The sequence below is a fragment of the Bolinopsis microptera genome, chromosome 1 (assembly GCF_026151205.1).
Source record: "Bolinopsis microptera isolate Bmic1 chromosome 1, MBARI_Bmic_1.0, whole genome shotgun sequence".
Taxonomy (NCBI): Eukaryota; Metazoa; Ctenophora; class Tentaculata; order Lobata; family Bolinopsidae; genus Bolinopsis; species Bolinopsis microptera.
Genome location: NC_087072.1, coordinates 24,130,314 through 24,151,768, shown reverse-complemented (window position 1 = coordinate 24,151,768; position 21,455 = coordinate 24,130,314). Strand labels below are relative to the sequence as shown.

At 37.6% G+C, this 21,455-nt stretch overlaps 2 protein-coding genes across 4 annotated transcripts in view; one reads left to right on the top strand and one right to left on the bottom strand.

Moving 5' to 3' along the window:
• Nucleotides 1-849: 849 nt before the first annotated feature.
• The window catches only part of LOC134811052 (protein phosphatase Slingshot-like), a 35,611-nt gene continuing 15,005 nt past the window's right edge, over nucleotides 850-21,455 (bottom strand). For all 3 annotated transcript variants that reach the window (XM_063817779.1, XM_063817772.1, XM_063817764.1), the window contains exons 2-12: nucleotides 18,396-18,587; nucleotides 16,222-16,375; nucleotides 15,599-15,756; nucleotides 7,004-7,144; nucleotides 3,174-3,345; nucleotides 2,790-2,942; nucleotides 2,573-2,679; nucleotides 2,331-2,455; nucleotides 1,959-2,073; nucleotides 1,724-1,817; nucleotides 850-1,593 (exon numbers count right to left, since the gene is read on the bottom strand). In XM_063817779.1, the coding sequence (XP_063673849.1) occupies nucleotides 1,324-1,593; nucleotides 1,724-1,817; nucleotides 1,959-2,073; nucleotides 2,331-2,455; nucleotides 2,573-2,679; nucleotides 2,790-2,942; nucleotides 3,174-3,345; nucleotides 7,004-7,144; nucleotides 15,599-15,756; nucleotides 16,222-16,375; nucleotides 18,396-18,586 (1,680 nt within the window). In that variant the 5' untranslated portion in view covers nucleotide 18,587 and the 3' untranslated portion in view covers nucleotides 850-1,323. The remainder of the gene's footprint in view (nucleotides 1,594-1,723; nucleotides 1,818-1,958; nucleotides 2,074-2,330; nucleotides 2,456-2,572; nucleotides 2,680-2,789; nucleotides 2,943-3,173; nucleotides 3,346-7,003; nucleotides 7,145-15,598; nucleotides 15,757-16,221; nucleotides 16,376-18,395; nucleotides 18,588-21,455) is intronic.
• On the top strand, nucleotides 12,850-15,483 carry LOC134811022 (serine/threonine-protein kinase PAK 1-like). The gene has a single exon (XM_063817731.1). It carries the CDS (start codon nucleotides 13,012-13,014, stop codon nucleotides 15,211-15,213), a length of 2,202 nt encoding a protein of 733 aa, XP_063673801.1. The 5' UTR covers nucleotides 12,850-13,011; the 3' UTR covers nucleotides 15,214-15,483.

The following is a 21,455-nucleotide window of genomic DNA, read 5'->3' as shown; positions in this document are numbered from 1 at the left end:
AATGCTTACGATGTTTGTGAAAACATTCCCAGATGAGCCTCCAGTGGCAGGATACAGCTGCACCAGAATGGAAACTCGTTACTGGATTAGAGTGGAATTAAAGCAGTGACCTCGCTGTCCGGGTGGTCAGCAACTCTGATAACCCGATATGCAATATGGGATTCTGTGAACTTAAAGCACACCAAGGTAACCAAACTCCAAAGTGAGTGTTACAAGTTTATTACTTATAGTTCATTAATTTAGGACGGTGTTTGGTTCCACCCTCATGTCCATGTTAAACTGAGTCATGTGACTCGCCCTTGTGTCCACCCTTTTAGGAATAGGACGCCCTTGTGGCTTGTGTCCAACGCCCTCGTGTCCGGTTCTCGGCTGAAATTAGCCATAGCACATAGAATCGTCCTGGAAAACTTGTTCTCTAGCTGGTCCTGAACGACTTTTCTAAACCCTAACAGCTCTAATCTGATCCCAACCCTAACCCTAACCCAATCCTTAACAAAAGCATATGCTGAAACCCTAACCCTAACGAAAAATTGGACTAACTTCCTTATACGGTCATATCACGTGATCGAGACAGTTTTTCGCCAATATCTCGTCAGGGGAGCATTTTAACCCTATGTCATAGGGGGTGATTCGGAATCAGCGTCCGAAAATACATCGATTGAAGTATGTTTCAACTGTCGGGGGCCCTTTTAGAACAATCTCGAAGATCGACTGTAGAGTGATTTAGCACGCTCGAGAAATCTAAGATTCGTCTTGCCAAGCAACTGCTTCAGTTTGTCTATGAGGTCCAAGTGAAATCTGTGTTGTTGTACAACTACAACTGTTTTATTGAACAATTACAAAGCGGTTTTCAGGAATTCTGATTTTGACTGATATCATGAGTTCACAAACAACGATGAATGAAATCGCCGAATGTTTACTGAATACAATTACAATTAAAAACTTCAAAAAATTTAAGGTTATCTTTACAAGCTTTAAATCATTATAAACCCCTTAATATTTGTATGATTCTATCAAATCTAACGAATCGAATTAAAATATATTTATAACTATAAGGACGTGTCGTTTATCAACATATTGAAAAACTCAAAAATCTTAATTAAAAACTGCATAAATTTGCAAGTTCGATTCTGCCTCAGTTTTGATAATCATGGAATCCATCAAAATTATTTGATCTCCATCACTTACTCTTCAGTATTCTTCATACAATATACATCGACTATCGATAGATGCACGCTCTTTACTTATTTTTATAGTACCTCATTTTCACTCGCAAACTAATCTGACTGAAAGCTGACAAGGAGCTTTTAAAAAGACTGAATTCTATCCTACTTCACCACCAGCTGCATAAAGTTCATTGATATCAGTAGAATCCAGGATTTGATTCAATGTCTGTTCATCATTGTGATACTCTGTGATGGTTTTCTGATAGAGCTCTAACTGTTTTTGAAAACCCCAATTAGGTTTGACACAAGACCTGCGATGCTTCACGAAGGAAGAGGCGTCTGAGAGCGACATGTCGTATTCTCTCATTAAGTAGGACATAGTGGTGGACCCTGATCTACTGATTCCCATCTGGCAGTGTACTAACACCTGAAGGGCAAGTGGAGTAAACATCATGGTTGGGATTTTATATATTAATGTCTTAAATAATATGTTAGTGATGAATCATTATGCAACTTGGCTAATTTTGCCTTAAATAATCACGTCTGGGGGGACTTACCTTGCCTTTGGAGTCCCGGCAATTCTTAATGTACTTATGAGTATTTTCCCAGTGTTCCAAAAGATTAGACTTCGGCACGTCCAACACTTCGATCCTTGACGGGGAGAAGGATTTAGAGAGGGTATAATACTGTAATTATTTGTTATTGTTATCATGATGTGATGATAGTATCTTACTCACACCCACGACTAATGCCCACTGTAAATATCTTAGTACTTAATAGTGGCTTTAATACCTAAGATAGTCGAATGAAGACTCGAAAGGAGAATCTATCTCTGAGGTAACGTTGAGAATGTGAGTTATGCCGTTCTCAACCAGTTCCTCGTAGTTACACGCGTTCCATTCCGATCCTGGAGGAGTAAACATTGTTTAACGACATGAGGAATGGATAATTATTTGGGAGGAATATAAATTTTACAGAAAATGTAAAATCCATAAGCATTTTGTAATTGATCAAATGGTCACGAGAATGAGGCCCTTTTCAGAAGGTACTAAGGTAGAGTTTGAGACTTTGTTCTTCTGTTCTGTTTGACGATATAATACCCGATTGATCTAAGCTAACAGTAACTGATCACGTGCCATCAGTATATCAGCTCACTTTACTTACCAAGGTAAAGGTAGTCTTTAATTAGAGACGGTTCGTCCATCTGACCGAGTGTCATCAGGATTTTCTCTTCGATAAAATTCTTGTAATGATTCAGGCTCATTCCCATATCTTTTTCCACTTGTGTTCTTTAAAGTACGGAGTGATGATTAATTTACCAGATAAACGTTTCAAATTAAAATAAACTTGCAAATAACGCGCCGAATAAAAATCTGCGAAGTTATCAAACATTGAGAAGTAGTGACCTGATGGATTTACAGCTGGCTTCATCGAGGTCTATATTGTACATAACGCTCCTTATCGTCAGAACAATCAACCGAGACAACTCGTCCAGAGAAGCAATCGGCAGCTCCTGTTAGATATCGTGAAAATGCATTATATCTCGTTAAAATGTAATTTAGTAAGCCGTGTTATCTGAAAGTATGAGATGACAGACTGCAGACATAATATTATCGGGCTAACCCTTGCTGAAGGTTCAACATCGAGGAGGTTTTTAGTGACACCGATCGGGGATTTCTGATTATCAAACGCAGCCCTCTTGTCAAATATTTCCATGATGCTCTTTCTTGGTGTTTTCCTAAAACTGGACAAGTTCCAGTTACTTGCACTGCCCATCTGAGTGGATAGTACTCTTGTTAACATGTTAAAAACAGAAGGAGGAAGTATGCTAACACTTTTACCTTACACAAAAAGTAAAACTTTTCAGGAAAAGTTCTTAATCTGCAAATATTAGATTTTAGTAATTAAAGTAGTTAAAGTAAGTAATTAAAGTAAATGAAGTGACTATAATTAATTAAAGATCGCAATTATCAATGACAAAATTAAAAGTCTTATTGCGTGACTCACGTCATTTTGGTTGGTATAAAAGGAGCACCATTTGTGACTCTTGCCGTAGAGGAAGAAGTTGTTATCAAGAGCGTTTTGTAGGGAGCCGGAGAGGAAGTTAATGGCTGCCCACTGAGACTGAATGTTAGCAGGTTTCAGGACCAGACTTGTTCGCATATCACACACTACAAAACTGAGAGAGAAAGGGTTTTAATAATTTATGATCAGTTTGCTGCTACCGCGTAGTTAGCCTTTGCTTGTGTAATTGTACATTATTATACAAGTACACCATGGAGGATGATCTGAATTTGACCCGATCTCAGAAGAAAATCAAGGATTTCAACTACGAAGAAAAGGAAGATGTAGAGGGCTGTACTGAAAGATGGTTCACTTCGATGGCAAGAGAACTGAAATTAGAAAACTTCGAAATTCGTGGAAATATGGACCAGGAAATACTCATGTCTCCGTCTATCTATAAAAGGTATATGGCAAACTGGGTTATGCAAGCAGCAGACCTCGTACGACGGCAGAGTAGTCAAATGAGCGCTATGATGGAAATCGTTGAGTGCCTCAAGACGGAAGCACTAGCAGACAAGGAAAAGATGGTCAGGTTGCAGGACCAGATGCTAGTGCAGAAGGACGAACAACTACAGTTGTTTAAGACCTCAGTTGAAGAGACAGTACAAACAACGGTGGAGACAGGAATTAAGAGCTACAGTGCAGCTGTACAAAAGAACAGCACAAGTGGCGCGGTCTGCAACAGTAAAATTCTGAAGAATGTAATGAAGAGTGTGGCTGCAGAGGAGGACAGGAGCAAGAATCTGATAGTGTTTGGTCTGAAAGAAGAGGATGAAGAACAGCTACCAGCTCTGGTAACCGCACTATTGGAGGAGATCGGGGAGAAACCTCATTTTGAAGCGACTAGAGTCGGCTGGAAGAGGCCAGGTACGGCTATCCGACCAGTCAAGATCACCGTCCCAAGCTCAACAGCAGTTCATCAGATTCTGATGAAAACAGGGAGACTGAAGATGGCTGATGCACACAAAAATGTATGGATCTGTCCTGATAGATCCAGTGAAGAGCGTGCAGCAAGGAAGAACGTGGTAACTGACCTGAAGAAGAAGAGGGCTGAACAGACTCATCTCGACCACTACATCCGTAACGGGAAGGTCTGTAGCCGGGTTAAGAAGACACCATGATGACGTAATTCATGTTTCTCGGACACCACCAAGTATAATATGTACTTGTAGGGGTATTTTAAGAGTTAACGGACGTTATCTGTATTTGAGAGACAATTATATTATATACATACATTATTATTTGATTGTTTCACACTTTTCACATTTCATAATTTTATTACTAGGTGGAGGTGATGTTATTGAGACTTTGGGCGGCCAAAAAACTCTTGTTCTGAAAGTTGTCCTCTGTACTTGTTTCACTGACCCACGCTTTTTAGCATTTATACATTTCGGCCCATTTTATATGTTTGTTCGAATTGCTGTACATTTGTATACTTGCTATTTTGTAAAAGTTTCAAATCAAATCATGATATATACTTGAAATTGAGTTTGTAGCGTATATATGACGCTTTGCCCTTGTCAGAGGGTCTATCATTATGAGTTTAGATTGAAATTGGCTAATCTCCTCTGAATTGAATACAAATAACACACGTTATTGCCGCTCCCAGCAATGATAAGTGATATCGAACTTTTATGTGAACACCTGATAGAGAAATACCCTAAACTAGAAGGAGTTGAACCTTATTGTCCAAGATTACCTGAGTTTTATGGTACATACAAGACACACAAGAAAATCAATCCACCCCCACTACGACCAGTAACATCACAAGTTGACTCACCAGGAGAGAGACTTGGACATGCTACCAACCACATCTTGAAACAAGCCCTTCAGTATGTACCTGTTCACCTCAAAGACTCCACTGAGGCCCGACAGCGACTGCAACAATGCTCAATAAACTCCAATCACATGCTCATAACAGCCGATGTGAAGAGCCTATACACCAACATCCCACTGGAACATGGAGTCAAAGTGGTCTCAGACTTTATCAAACATCACAGGGATAAAATCGATATGCTTGGGATAGAACACCTTGACTTTGTCACTATGCTGAAAACCGTGACTCAGTCTGCATATTTTAGATTTGATGAACAATACTATAGACAAACGGAAGGACTAGGGATGGGAGTAAAACCAGCCCCACCATTTGCAATCATATACGTATACTTGACAGTAGAGAAACCATTACTGGAACAAGATTTCACATACAGTGAAGCTGAACCAGGAGATAGACCATCAAATCTCATGCCTGTGTATTGCTGGAACAGGTATGTTGATGACTGTATCACTATAGGGGAAGGAACAGAAAATGACGTCAGTCAACTCTTTAAGTATGTTAACACGCTTAACCCGAAAATTCAGTTCACATATGAAGCTAACCCTAAACAAATAGACTTCTTAGATCTCACTATCCACTTGCAAGAGAACTCAGATAAACCACAATTCGAACTCTTCATAAAACCGACAAGTTTGGGCATATTCCTCAACTACAACTCTGGACATCCGAGAAGTACTATTATGAATAGTGCTAGGAACGAGTTGTTAAGAGCAGTGAGAAATGGGTCTACAGACGAATTCAAACAACGTGGTGTAAATAAAATCAAAGACATGTTACTCTCCAACGATTTTACACCCAGTGTTATAGAGAGGTTGACGAGGGAAATAAACAAAGATAAACCACCTAACCAGACACGACTGAGAATCACACAGTACCTAAGCCTCCCATATGTTAATGAATACCACAAACGGAAAGTATATCAGATTCTACGTCAAAATGATCTATTGGACAAAACCAAAGTATCATTTTATCCGGACAAGAAACTGGGAGAAATACTCACTAGATCAGCACTACACCCTACACCATGTAACAAACAGAGTGCTTCAAAGTGCTATGATTGTGATGATCTATGTATGCAGAAGAACATAGCGTACAAACTGACATGCAATATCTGCAATGCAAAGTACTGTGGTGAAACAGGCAGGTTCAAACGCAACAGATGCTGGGAACACCTAAAATCTGTAAGGAATAAAAATAACAAGACAGCCATGGGGAAACATTATCTCATGTCACACCCTGGAATAAAAGAAATTCCTATCGAACCATTTAAATTTGAAGTCCTCAAAGTATGTAAGGATTATGCAGACCGAATGATCTGGCAATCACTGTATATCAAGCAGTTACTTCCTAAAATAAACACTCAGCTCTCACCTGAAGCAGACTCGTGGCAAAAGACCACATGGGCTATTATGTAAATGTCATCAAAATATATGTACGTGGCACCCTTTCAGTTTCCCCGAAAATGTTAGGGAGTAGGAAGCTATTTTCGTTGCTGTTCTGTGTACGTTGGTCTAGCTCTCAAATATTGGACAGTTCTAGATTCTTTGGCCTAACATCTATCTTTTGCTTTAAAATTTTCTACCGCTTAGAATCTTCCCATTTATTTTTAATGTTTCTCAGAGTTTTATGTATTAATTTGGATATTTACCAGGTCACTATGTAACAAAGTTTTTGTTCCGCCTTGAAGAAGCCATGGGGGCGAAACGTCGGCAATAACGTGTGTTATTTGTATTCAATTCAGAGGAGATTAGCCAATTTCAATCTAAACTCATAATATACTTGAAATGCCGCTAATAATGTTTTCCCTTTTGAAATTTGCACTCGTTGTGCCACTGGCTCAGACGTTAGCCATAATAGCCACAAAATAAAGAAATCAAACATAAAATGTAGCAAAAAATGACGTCATGATAAATTCATGAAAACTGTCAAAACCAACCTGCCGTCTCCATCGTCCAGTTTGACAGTCACGTGACTCTTGACAGGTACTCCCACACAGAAACGCAGGTTAGCTGGTCGGTTCTCGATCAGCTCCGCTTCAGCTCCCAACATCATGTCCTCCTTCTGTCCCTCCTCGTTTCTGAAGGTCATTTATTAGATTTATCCTTTTAATTTTAATTATAATGACATAAAGTTGTAATGTTCGGTTCCGAACCGAGCGTGCTAAATCACTCGATATTCGAGATTTTTCTAAAACGGCCCCCCGATAGTTGAAACCAACTTGAATCGATGTATTTTCGGACACTGATTCCGAATCTCAATCAACCCCATGACATAGGGTTAAAATGCTTCCATAGGGAGATTTTGGCGAAAAAAATGCCTCGATAACGTGATATGACTGTATAACTATAAGGAAGTTGGCCTAATTATCGTTAGGGTTAGGGTTTCAACTTTCAGCATATGCTTTTGTTAACTTTAAGGATTGGGTTAGGGTTAGGGATGAGATCAGATTAGAGGGTTAGCCATTAGGGTTTCGAATAGTCTGGGCCAGCTAGAGAACGGGTTGAAAAAGTCACGTGACAGTCGAGTGTAGAGTGATTAACCATCATCCCTCGGTTCGTGTGGATTTAAAAATGAGATCATTCATTTCCATATTATGCTTCCTAAATATCCTGTATCCATAGATACCTTGCATAAATTTGTTTACATAATATTATGATTCACAAAATATGAAGATTCAAATTCTTAGCTCTAGCCTCTGAAGTGAGAAAGTGATATCATGATCATGCATGTTGAGTGTTCGAATGAGAGGGTATAAGCATTATCAGTAGCATAGTTCGCTTACACGGTGGCGCCTAATTTTATCAGCATTTTTATGTGCACGTCATTGTTAAGCAGCCCGCAGTACTTGTTTAAAGGGTCACAACAACAGAGATTTCATTTGAATTAGTCACCAATTGTTACCGCCGCATACGGAGATCCCCGTGTACCTATTAAATGAGTGAAATCCGATCTCTCTATCTAATTATTGAGTTACAGAGGGAACACCCTGAATTCATAAAACGTCATTAAAACCGCTAACCCTAGCTACTCGATATGTGCTTCCTATTTGACAAGCTAGTTACTGCATGTATACAATATATTGCGTGCTCTGTTCGTTACACACCCTCTGGCTCGTAGGACTAACCCCCTACAGATAGTATTGTGCCTCGGCACAGAGTGGCTTAGGGTTACTGAAAAGTCGACAAGCACCTCAGGCCATCCCAACGTTCGGGAGAGACGTGCCCTTAAGTACTGTTGTATTTTTTGTTTATTTCAAGTTTTACTTTGCGTTAGATGGGATTAAATAAAGTAATTCACGGTATTTGGCGCTTGTGCCTTGTAATCATTGTATAAGATCAACAGTCGTTCAAAATATCGAATCAAATTGCAATGTACCTAAATTAAACCCCCATAAAAGCCTATTGTAACATTGGTAATATAAAATATTATTCGACGGACATAGGAGGAAGTGGCTTTTTCCAGTTTTCCTAAAAATTTATAATACCCAGAAATCCCTTTTTATATCTAGGCTGAAGGTGCAATTGCAAACAAGCAGCACTTCCTTAAAGGAAGGAGCATTTTCGACAATGTCTCATTTAAGAATATAATCATTGAAAAAACATTTGACAATATCAAGAATAGAAGTATCATTAAACTAGACGTATCATCATATTATATATCAGATTACCAAACTGCACCATCAAAAGAAGTACTACAAAAGAAGTACTACTTACTAAGAATAATACTATACCATTTAACGAAATAAATAACTGGCTAAAAGCTCATGGAATTCTAGGTGTGTCGTTGTGACACAACAGATCCGCATGGAATTATTTGCACGTTTGCTACTTAATTCTGACCTGTGGCGATAAAAACTTTATTTGTATTATCTTATTTCCATTCCATATCAGGCCTTTGAGTTAATTTCGTCATAATTTCTTTGTCTTTTCATGGTAACTTTTGCTGGCTACTTTAGCTAATAATTTCAGTATTTATATAGATGTTTGAAATTGCCCGCCACAACTGCTTTTTCTGTGTCCGTAATCCCTCGACAGATCAACAAATTTACTGATATAATGTTATCACCTAGGTTACAGGTATAATGCAACTAAAACTGCCAAATGAGGATAGAGATGATGAACAACCCGAAATTTCTGATGAAATCAAAGTGTTTGTGCAACCAGCTGACAATCCTCCATTCTTCTTACAGAGACACGAGCTTACCAGATGGAGTGAAACATTTGAGGAGACGATTGAAAACGGGGAAATCTGGCTGATTGACGGATTTAATGGAAATTGGAATGAGGTCCAAGATTGTATTTCCTTGCTGAAGGGATTTGAAGTCGATGTTACTTTCGACAATATAAAGGTACCTTTGTTTATAGTAGTTGTATTTTGTTATTGTAAGTCATTATCTAATTATTGGACGTAATTAATTTTGGTTCGCTAATTATTCTACACGGAATTTTAAGAACACGTGTTGAAACTGAGCCGCATGCTCTTTAGCATAATATATCATTTTATGGTTCTGGGCCTCTTTATATTGGACTTGTTTCAGGTAATAACGACATTTGCACTGACATTTGATATTGTCCCGCTTATTGAAGAGATCAATTGTTGGTTAAAGTTCAATCTTAAGACAGAGACCTTTGGGAGGACTTTAAAAACAATTCACATGCTCGGAAAATTAGGATTTTCAGAAGAAAGTCTGACTAACAGAATAAAAGGAACTCAAATAGTAATGGACTTGGTAAACAACTCAAGCAAGGAAAGTTTCAAAGACTTGCTTGTGGCGACCGTAACAGAAGAAGAAGAACAATTGCTTGTTGCTGATTTCGACGATTTCGATGAAATAATCTTAAATGCGCTGTGTAAATCAGAAAATAACCATCTTGATGTTTTGCTGGATGTTTGGGTTAACACCTTTAACAAGATTGACTCTAATGAGAAATGTAAGGTTGTTCTTGGTTTATTTGAAAGAATACAGAAATCAGATGAGGCAGATGTGTTATGTGTGTTTTGGTCGGAAGTCAATGAAGTGATAGATAAGATCATGACAATCTCATCGGATACAGATAATAGAGAAATATCGAAATCAGCATACTCTTGTCTAAAGTCTATCATGGATCTGTCGAAGACCGAATGTGCGTCACCAAAGCAAATAAGATTAGAACTGATACGTCGGACTCGCTGTTGGAGAAAATACTCGGTTGACGACATTAAGTTGCTCGATAAAAACAGTAACCTGAAGTGTTGGCACTTCGCAGAAATCGTGCTCGATTGGATTGATGTGCAAGGAAATGACTTCTCCATAGATTTTGAAACTATAGGAGAATTACGTAAGATGGCAAATGATGGTATTTTCAATTATTTGAAAGATAACCCTAGCCCAGGATTATGTAACTACAGCATTCAGATTATTGAAGCGTTTGATAGATTAGATCATCCATGTAGCATACGTTGTAGAATAGTCAAGCAGAAGTTGTTAAGGGTGTTCTCACCAGTTAACATTATAAAGTCTCCTTCCCATTTCGCGTGTTTTATACTAAGCGCATTCGCCCTTATAATTGTCGGAATACTTGGAATAGTTGGATTAGCACTATTCATGAACGTAGTTGTTGAAGTTTTTAATAATGCAGGTGATAATGTAGTAGGAATTGGATTTTTGATTGTACTTACAGCAATAATATTTATTTTAGCCGGCGTTGCTTATGTTTTTCATTATCCAACATTATTGTTCTCAAATCCTTTTAGTTTAACGAATGTTCGCATAAGTCTTGATATACTGAACATCTTCAAATTAACAAATGCCTCTACTAATATTGTTACGATTAACCCATATTTTAGGTCTATTCTCTGGTTTTTACCTTTCCTTCGTGCTGAGTTACAACTATTAAATTTGAACGGTGTAGTAGAATTTGATTTGAGAAACCCACATAGGGGGACGAATTATCACATTTCTCATTGGTATATAACATCAAATTATGGTAGATTATTTTCGACTTTTACAGCTACACACAGTGAACTAGTAACGTTTTTTGATCAGAACTCTGAAATTCCAGCACGCAGCAATATGTTAAGTTGTTTCTGTTGCTGTTTCACTTTCAGGAATATCCAAGTTCGTACTATTACCTGACACCTAACTAAGTTACAGTTAGCTACTTCGGGGCTGTAATTTTTATGTAATAACATTACTTTTAAATATTCGATGTAGATTGATAAAAGTATTGCGTGTTTAGCTAAAATTAGCGAAATATGGATTTATGTAGCTGAATTTGTAGTAATTTTAAAGTTTGAAGTATACATAACTCTGAACAGGGTGGTAATCTTTACTGTTATTATTATGATATCTTTTAATGCATTTTCAGGTTAAAATAACTTCAATTGATACAGTTACCCACAAGCTCACAAGCTAATACAGTTAACCCAAGTTAATAAGGTTGTTAAGTTTGTAAACTTTTTACATGATGTAGAAATTTAATAAATTCAATATTTACACAACATTAATGGTCTGCAGAGGAGTGATTCAGTGAAACATGCATTTCAGCCGTTCCCTGTTGTTATTGTTTTCAATGGATGATCAATTCTTTAAATGTAGCGTTAAACAGTTAAAAAGTTATTACTGTCAAACTTTTGGGTCTCCTCTTCGATTTACTACATTTATATAGTTATACGTATGATAATTTAAAAAGTTATTGTGCTCTTTCTTGGACTGTGTGTAAATGAGTTAGTGGTGGAATATAAATGTGCTTTAATACGGATGATGATTCCTGATCGGATTGTTCATCTGAACCATTCAACTTAACATCTTAAAATTAACTGATTCCTCTATTGTGACGATTCAACTTATTTTGAGCTATTCTCTGGTTTTTACCTTTTATTTCTTTTAAGCTGAATTAAAATTGTTAAACTTGAACGGTATGGCGGAATTTGATTCGAGAAATTCTCATTGAGATACAAAATATCACATTATATGTTACATATTATAATGGTTACCCAGGGTTTGACGGTTCTGAATTTATATCCAATTTTACGAGCACTCACGCTGAATTAGTAGAGTTTCTAAACAGCTGGTCAGAAGTGCCAACATGTTGAGCTACTTCCGTTATTATTCTTGTGGTTAATTCAATAAAATCTGCAGATATCAACTCTTAATTTTACTGATCTTGGAAGAATTTTATTGATGTAGTTAACAGTTTAGAGTTGAACATTTAGACAACACTTTTATTCTGTAAAAATCACATTTAAATGTTTCTAAAAGAGTCGTTTTATTTGGGTCAGATATCTATGAAAAACTAAAAATGATGAAGAGGCTCTTCTAGTCTTCTAGATATGCACCATTAACAATTAACATTGAGGTAATTATGGGAGTAATTAGTCTCAAATCTCAGTGTTTACTATCCTTTCACCAAATTGAGAAGAAATAAGTTATTTGGAGAATACTTGGGAGCTTCATGGGATCTTCTGGTGAGACTCATTCTTGATATTTTTTTAAAAATGTGACCTTAATTATGTTTTGTTGACTTAAATCCCACAATCATCGTCACATTTCAAAACAAAGTTGCGGTATATCTCTAGCCGGGCCTTTTTTTTTTTTTTTTTTAGAGAGGCTGGGCCATGATAGCCCACGAGAGGATAGCATTGAGATGCTCTGCCTACCTCTGGGGTGTGGCAACCTTGGGGAAGCCTGTGTAACCGCATATTATGCCGCTGCAGTACTGTAGCATATCACGTGACCGACACGTGACAAATTTTACTCAACACTGTTCACATTTAAACTACAACTGTGTAAACGCTTACATCTTGCCTAACTTGAGTTTCATTTGTTATGCACGACACTATTATACCCCGATATTTTCTACGTATCATCGGATCTAAGAAGGAGAATAGAAAAGCCCTAAATGTAGTTTATACGATTCCACCGAAGAAGCAGTTATAGGCCTCTAAAACGCTCTACCTATCGAGATGACAGATTTCAGCACCACTGCTGATACTGGTAACTCTCCTAGAGATCTCATAAGTTTTTCAGCCTACCAGCGCTCTCAAAATGGCTCCGTGTCATACCTCATTATCAACAGAATCAAAACAAAACTGGGAGACTTCTACGATGAAATAGACGAAGTATTAACTGGTTTCAGAGGGTCCGGACTCTGTCAGAACGCCCCGGAGACGCTAAGTGACGAGGAGGAGGAGGAGGAGTTAGGGCTGGTGGAAGAGGCGGAGTTAGGAGTGGTGGGAGGTAGTGGGGAGGAAGGTTGTGGTGGTAGTGGGGAGGAAGGTTGTGGTGGTATGTACAGGGATGTGGTGACCGTGTGTCACAGTACTCGTACCTACAGTCCCACTATAGAGGAAGAGTTGCAGCCGGAGAGTGAGCAGTGTTTTGATATTGTCGATAATCTGGCCTGTCAGCAGAACAGAACTGATAGTGACAGTGACTCGTATATCTGTGAGTCAGGGGATGACAAGGATTTGGAGGACATTAATACTCTGCCTGAAGTTTCTCATTTAGGAACGGGTGGGGAAGAACCAGTGAACAATATCAGATCTACAGATCAACATAACCAAACAAGCATTGATACTATGTGCAGCCTCAAAGAAGAGTCTCCGACCAAGAATAATGCCAAACAGGATCGTCCTGGTGATCATCTTACGCCAAGTACCAACAGTAATAATCAGAACTTTGAATTTGAAATGATATCAACATGCTTTGACTCTGAGGAATCTGAAAACAGAAGCCAAGTTCCCTTTTCAACTGAGAAACATGGGTCAAAAGAAAAGAGCCCGTCACTGTTGTCCAAGGATATTACGCATGAGGTTGATAGTATGATACACAGAACTGATCCAAAACTAATTCGACACCCTATCCCCACTAACAGTTCCGCAGATCAGGCAAAATATCGACAAACAAGAACTCCAGTAAAAGCACCACCGCCACCAAAATCGATTAATTTAACGAACGCAAGGAAGTCAAGTCCTGAATATTTCGAGGCAAGTTCACATACGCCCTCTCCCGGGCTCCCAGCATCCTCCCCAGTCCAGTTTATACGGATACTCAGTAGAAGTCCACGACCTGGATCCCAGTTTGCCAACGGGAACAGTGTTTCCTCAGAGCACTTTTCCTTGCACTCTAGTGAGAATAGTGCGAATAGCATGTCCTTCACCAACCCGTTTTTTCACCAATCCAATTCTAAATTAGGCGAATTCTTCACAAATTTCAACAACTCAGCCTCACCGGTGACAAAATTTTTAAACGATCTATCTTCACCAAAGCCTGAAACATCCCACCAATCTACCTTCACGAAACTAAGCCGGAACAAGCACTGTGTTTTAAGCCGGGACTGGTCGGACTACAGTGCGGAAGAAGCTGGGTTTAACATGAACAACCTCACAGAGACGGGGTACATATCAGTAGGGAAGACTGGGCCGGAGCGTTACACCAAGATAAGGGAGATAGGAGAAGGAGGGTTCGGGACAGTGTACCTGGCTCAGGATACTACATACTGGGACAAGGTTGTTCTGAAAGAGATGGAACTTGGCAGGATACAGCTGGAGGACATTGCTGAGGAGATCTTAGACCGGTATCCACACGAAAACATAATGAAGTTGTTGGACCACTACAGTACGTTCACTCACTACTGCATGGTGTATGAGTTTCAAAGTCAAGTCTCTCTGTTCGATTATCTTCGTTTAGCAGGAAAACAAAATGAGTTTGAAGGCAAAGTGATACTCAGACAGGTTGTGAACGCGCTGGATTGGCTGCATGATAACATGATAGTCCACGGCGATCTCAAGGACGAGAACATGATCATCCAATCTAAAACAAAGAATATTATTCTGATTGATTTTGGTTCTGCGAGGATGATCAAAGAAAAGTACGAACCATTCAGGTTCAGAGGGACGAGGGTGTACAGCCCACCTGAAGCTGTGGTGGGAGATATGGTGTTCGGACAGAGTCTGGACGTTTGGACGGTGGGAACGTTTGTCTACGTTCTGCTTAACAACAGACGACCTTTTGTAGATGATCAGGAGATTCTGAATGCATGTTTGCCTTATCCTAAGAACTGGTCGGACGGGGCTAAAGACTTTGTCAGACAGTGTCTAACTCGCAACTACTTAGACAGACCATCAATTAAATTTCTTAAATATCATCCCTGGATCCAATCATAATGTTAAATATAATCTAAGTTTTTGAGATACGTAGATAGTACGATTTATACAATGTACATTGTATACATAGTGAAAAGTACAATGTATACATACTTACATAGTACAATGTACATTGTATACATAGTACAATGTGTACATAGTAAGTAAATATAAATATCAAAGATTTAATACAGACTTTTCTGAGGTTTATGATTATTGGATAACTTTTGATTAAAATCTTCTCTTCGAACTTGATATCATTTAGTAATCTTAATTTCTATTGCTAACCAGATTTGTAAAAACGCTCGTTTTATTTTGCTCCAGCCCATCTTCCTAACAATCTAATCTCCAACCAAAGCTACAAACCTTACCTTGAAAAAGGCGCATAAACAACAAAAGAACTAACATGTTTCTCAAGATGACCAAGTACTGGAGCAGCTTCTCAGGGTCAGGACTGACCAGCTCCACCACTAAGTAACACTGTTCAGTAGTTCTCACCGCCCTGCAGATCATCCTCAGCACCGCAGGGAAGTGTCCCAGATCTACTGCTGGCTTTTTCTTCTGCTGTAATTATGGGATCTGGTTAGAAGCTGGGGTTGCTTCAACAGAACAAGAAATAGCGTAATGGTAAGGACAATGGACATCTTTTGATATTTCCATTTTAATTAAATGTTGTCAGGATTTTATCTAGCGACAATCCCAGTGGAATGATGGTTGAATTATTCTAATTACACTTTATTTGGAAGTGAATGATTTGAATGAAATTCGGAAGATTTGATCAGCGAGTGGATCTATTGTTCATAATTTGGAGTTAACGCAAAAATCATTCAGTGATAAGTAATTTTCAATGATGAAGCACTGATCTCCCTGATTTTTAAAATGGGAACTAAATGGGAACTAAATGGGAACTAAATGGGAACTAAATGGATAACGGCTACAAAGCAGGCAATGAGTTGTGAATCACAAAAAATTAGTAAACTAGTATCTTGATAAAGGAATCATAAACGATTATATAATTGATAAACCTACCCGTTTAGGAGCAGAATCAGGTCCATCAATGGCTCTGGCTACGGTTCTGGTGGTGTGGAACTGAAGTCTACGGACTACACTGTTAGCTAACTTCACCTTGGTTACCGCTGCTTGAAACTTCTCTGTACTAGGGTTCCGGTACATGACCATCCTCCTGAAGAATTGATGAGTGATTCATCAGGACTACTTTATTTGGAGTGTGAAGTGTGTGTGAAGTGGGTGGTTTATCAGGACTACTTTATTTGGAGTGTGAAGTGTGCGTGAAGTGGGTGGTTTATGAGGACTACTTTATTTGGAGTGTAAAGTGTGCGTGAAGTGGGTGGTTTATCAGGACTACTTTATTTGGAGTGTGAAGTGGAGGAATGTGAACATTAAATAATATATGTTATGACTTTCTTGGGATTGTATATAATTAAGATGACTACGTTATTAAGTTAAACTAGTGTTGATCACTAGACTAAGTTAAACTAAGTTGAGCTACTTAACTAAACTACTAACAGGATATCATTATCTATTCTAACACAATTAACGAATTTATATTTTGGTGTTTTATTTTACGATCAAAGTTGCTACGAAAGCGTACAACGAACGTTAAGGAAGTTGGGGAAATTACGAATCGCAAAAGTAGCGCTTCGAGGAAGAGCGAATTAAATGAACGTTTAATATTTGATAGGTTGCTACCAAATGTGACAATTGAGAGCAGACTTCCTTGAGAACTGTAATGAGTTGTCGTAAGTTACCGTCACAAATCATACGATCGCATGATGTGACGCGTTGTACACGAGATGATGACAAAACCAACGTACAACATAGTCCAAAGTAGGGACATACCAACTACCAAGCCACAAAACATCATGTAACATTACGGCAATCTTACAGCAATAAAGCCTGACAATATCTGCAGAGAGATTACCACATCATAATAACACATCCCCATTCCCCGGTCGAAATGTGGGGGAAAAGTGAGAAATACAATATACAGTGACTCTTGTGGCCCGAGAAACTTTGAAACTCATGACTCGGGCAGACTGTGGTTTCAGGCTCTCAAAATCTACTAAAGGTCTGATTATTTTAGAAAATGTAGGACAAGCACAGTATTATGTTACGAACATTTGACGGGAATAGTATTACACGTCGGGCCGTTAACTTGATACTCGCGGAAGGGTAACAACAACAGAGAATTAATTAGAAGTCGTCTGTGAAATTCTGACGCCCTACCAAACCTCAACCTATATACTCGGTCATTAGTACCGCAAATAAATGAAGCATTAAGAATGCACTTTGCTTCAGAAATTTTCACCCCCTGTTTCACGAGATTGTTCAAAAGCGGCCTCCAAAATACGTGCTCAGACATGAGATGAATCGATCCAACAAGAAAAACAAGACAACAAAACTGTACAAAATATCTCACTGTTTTTAGTGTGGCTAATATTTTTATGGAGGTGTGATCATGTATGTTAGCAAGATTTTCAAGCTGTTGACACCACTTAATAGCACTTTAAGCTTTTTTTTCAGGTTCATTAACTTGAAAATTGAAGATAAAAGCTATAGCGCGGCGTCAATGCTTTAAAGTTTTTATAATTTTTTTCGGCTTGATAACTAACCAAATTAAATTTCGGCTTGATAACTAACCAAATTAAATTTAAGGAGTTAATATTGGAACGAAAATTTCTGATTGATATTTCACGTCAATGTTCGATCAATGGATCAATCGAAAAATCTGGAAAATTGGCAAACAGGAAAAATCGTTTCAAAAATCAAAAATTTAAATTAAATTAATTAAAACTAAAAATTATAAACACAATCCTTCTTGATAGATAACTACTAGAAAATGCAACGAGTGACCAAAGTTTTATAATTTTTGATTTAATTTATTATTTTTAATTCAGATTACCTAGTTAGTGCCATAATTATCTTGGTAATCTGCTATATTTTCAAGAATATTTGTGCACACCATTGTTTCTCTGAATTTAGAGATGTGTCCGAAATTATTTTTGTGCGCCAAGTCTGCTTCAGGCGTGCTTCGACAGATTGTAAAGTTCTTCCAAAATGAATACTAATTATGGGATCAGATCTATCTATAACTGCAGCCGGCTGACAGCCGACTTTCCAGCAACGATTACTGGCAAGATATAATTATTATAAAGCAAAAAACTACAAAACTACAAACTCACCCTTTGACCTCCTTCTCTGTTAACTCTGGTACCCTATCTTGGTTATCAAGAAACACTGAGCTATTATCATTCTGTGGTGACTTCTCGTGGTCGGCAGAGATCTCCACATTCTCCTCCTCTGCATCATTTTCTTCTAAACTCTTCTCGTCTTCTTCTTCTTCTTCTCCGGATGAGAGTTCTATCGTCAACATCCTGATTGGAAAACTCGAGTTATTTGAAGTAATTGTTGGCAGTGGCAGTGGTTATTTGAAGTAATTGTTGGCAGTGGCTTGACGTTATTTAATCATATTCCCAACAAAACCATTACATAAACAAATTTCCGGACGGAGGGCCTGGAAGCTTAATTTAAATGTCGGAACATAACTGTCAAGCTAGTTTCATGGCATAAAAGCTAATTTTACCGAGAGCGGAGAGAGGAAGTAATTATATTAACTTAAAGTTTAGTTGAACAAGCTCAAAAAGCTAAAATTGCGGTGCGATTCCCGTGTAACGGAGAAATGATCGATGTTACATATTATCATAATATGATAATAAATTATGAAATATATTACAATGTATATATAATACGTAATATTCATGTCATATACTAAGATACAATATAATACATGTGTATGTTATATTATGACATATTATTGTAGAATAACAAAGATTTAATAAATGTGAGAGTACTTAGCGAGGAAGATAAGGCGGCAGCGTTGTAAAATGTATTAGCTATCTGTTCTTTAGTATATTATATACAGTATCAGATAGAAGAAGTGTAATTCACTTGGGAAGTATTTTACTTGGGAAGTATCATAAATGTTATGTGAATATTAACAGATCAGCGAGTCAACTAATCATGTTCGAATATATCAAATATGCAAAATATAACACATATATAATGGAATACTTTACCAACTCGCGTGACAGAGTAGCAATTACTGATCTCCATAGATGCGGAGTTCGTTGATTTTTGGCGTAGAGTTCGTGGAGTTCGTTCAAAATTTGGAGTTCGTTAGAGTTCGTTGGAGTTCGTTAGTCAATTTTTCAAAAAAAAACATGGAAAATGTTTTTAAAAAAAAGTAATCAGCTCAGGATTTCTCGCATGATCTCTGATAGTCGATCGACCAGTCCTTGTACTGTGAAATGTACAGTGTACACGCGACGCGTGGTAGAAGTTTCGAGTACCAATATATTTAGTTGTTTTACAATCGTATGTTATGTGTTGAATTGGCTGAATTGTAAATACAATTTCTGTTTAATTTCATTTTACGTAAGTTGTACAAAACGAACTCCTCAAGAGTTCGTAATTTTGGGTTGATGAGTTCGTAGAGTTCGTTGTCACTGAGGAGTTCGTAGAGTTCGTACGTATCATCTATGCTGATCTCAGACCCACATTGGCACTTATAATTTACCCCAATCAACAGGGCGCTACCTTATAGCAATACTATCTAATAATAGCTTTAATTCAGCTATATTTGGTAGAGTATGATGCATGAAAGCTACATCCACTAATTGTAGCTACATCTGCATGGATAGGACATCTGCTGTATCTTTATAATACTGGAATTATATTTGTACCATGTAAGTGATAAATGAATAAAGATATATCAGTGAGATCAGGATCTAGTGTTGGGGGGGGGGGGGGGCAACCATATTAAAGTAGGATTTTTCCCGATTTTGACCCGGGGATATACTTTAATATACTTTAATATACCTACAATAAACTTAAATATATCCCTATCTCCTTGGAGGCCTACATCAAAAATTGTTGCCCAAAATAAGCTTGAAATGCAATTCTTAATCGATTCCAAAAAGTTCTTGAAAAAATATTGAAAACTGATGGAGTTACTTCAATTTTAATGAAGTCATTTTGGCTAGTATTCATAACCGAGATATTATGTGCAATTTTCCCAATTTTGTTCATGGAGGTCTTTTTACTTAGTATCCACTATATTCAACAAACACTGAGTTATATCTTTCACATAGAGTTAGTCTCATTAAAAAATATTAAAATTTTATCGAATTTGGGCAAAAGCGTATGCCCAAATGTGGGCATATTTTTTTAAGCTCATAGCTCAGCCAATTTTTAACCAATCTGGATGGAAATTCATGTACTAGTCCTAAAACAGGCTTATCTTGCGAATCTGAGTGAAAAATATAGTTCATAATGTAAATCTTAACGAAGAATATAAATCTTCTAATTGTAGGTATATTAAAGTATATTAAAATGTAGGATTTTTTCCGATTTTGACCCGGGGATATACTTTAATATACTTTAATATGGTTGCCCCCCCCCCCCCCCCCCCCAGTGTTTGATTCTTATTGTCACATGAGGTATAAACTTCCTACTGTTGAGAATATATTAATGTGGTTATTGTGGAGGGTGCGAAGTAAGTTATATTCTATTAACTTTCTTTAGTATCTTTACATCAGATTATTTAATTCATATTTGATATTATATATTTACAATAATATTTATATATTATTGTATACTTTGGGAGGTGCAGTCGTCTGCTGGCAGTGCTTTGTTGTCTAGCCGAGAGTGGAATACGAAATGACAAGAGATCATGCTTTGCTTTTGATCGAAACATTTGTTTGACGTAACCCGTCGTTTCATTTTGTATGTATTATATAATAAATACTTTCGGACAAGCTGCGAACAAAATACAGTAAATTATATTTCAAATTTAAAATGGCTCTTCTTTTTTACTCTCGAAGAAGGATATAATATCTATATTAAAAATTAATATAATATAAAGCGGTTAAGAAACCTGGAGTCAGGGGATCAGAGAAACCAGGAAAACTAAAATGAATATCTTTGATACCGGTGAGCTACAAAGTATTTTGTTAATTTCCATAGATGGAGATTTGAGAGAATGGTCACACACTACTAATCGAGATTTTACCAGCATGCCAAGGAATCGATCAAGCTCCTGGCACTAACACATTGTGTACAATTATAGAGACGCCATCTCTCTGATTTCATTACTTTTCGAGGGTTAAAGTCGCGAGCATTAAAACTTATCTTACTCGTTTTATAAAGAATAAAAATGTAAGCTAAACCTTACTAAACCTCAT

What these genes read in the sequence shown, in the direction of transcription:
- LOC134811022 (XM_063817731.1), top strand. Translation starts at nt 13,012, where the DNA reads ATGACAGATTTCAGCACCACTGCTGATACTGGTAACTCTCCTAGAGAT.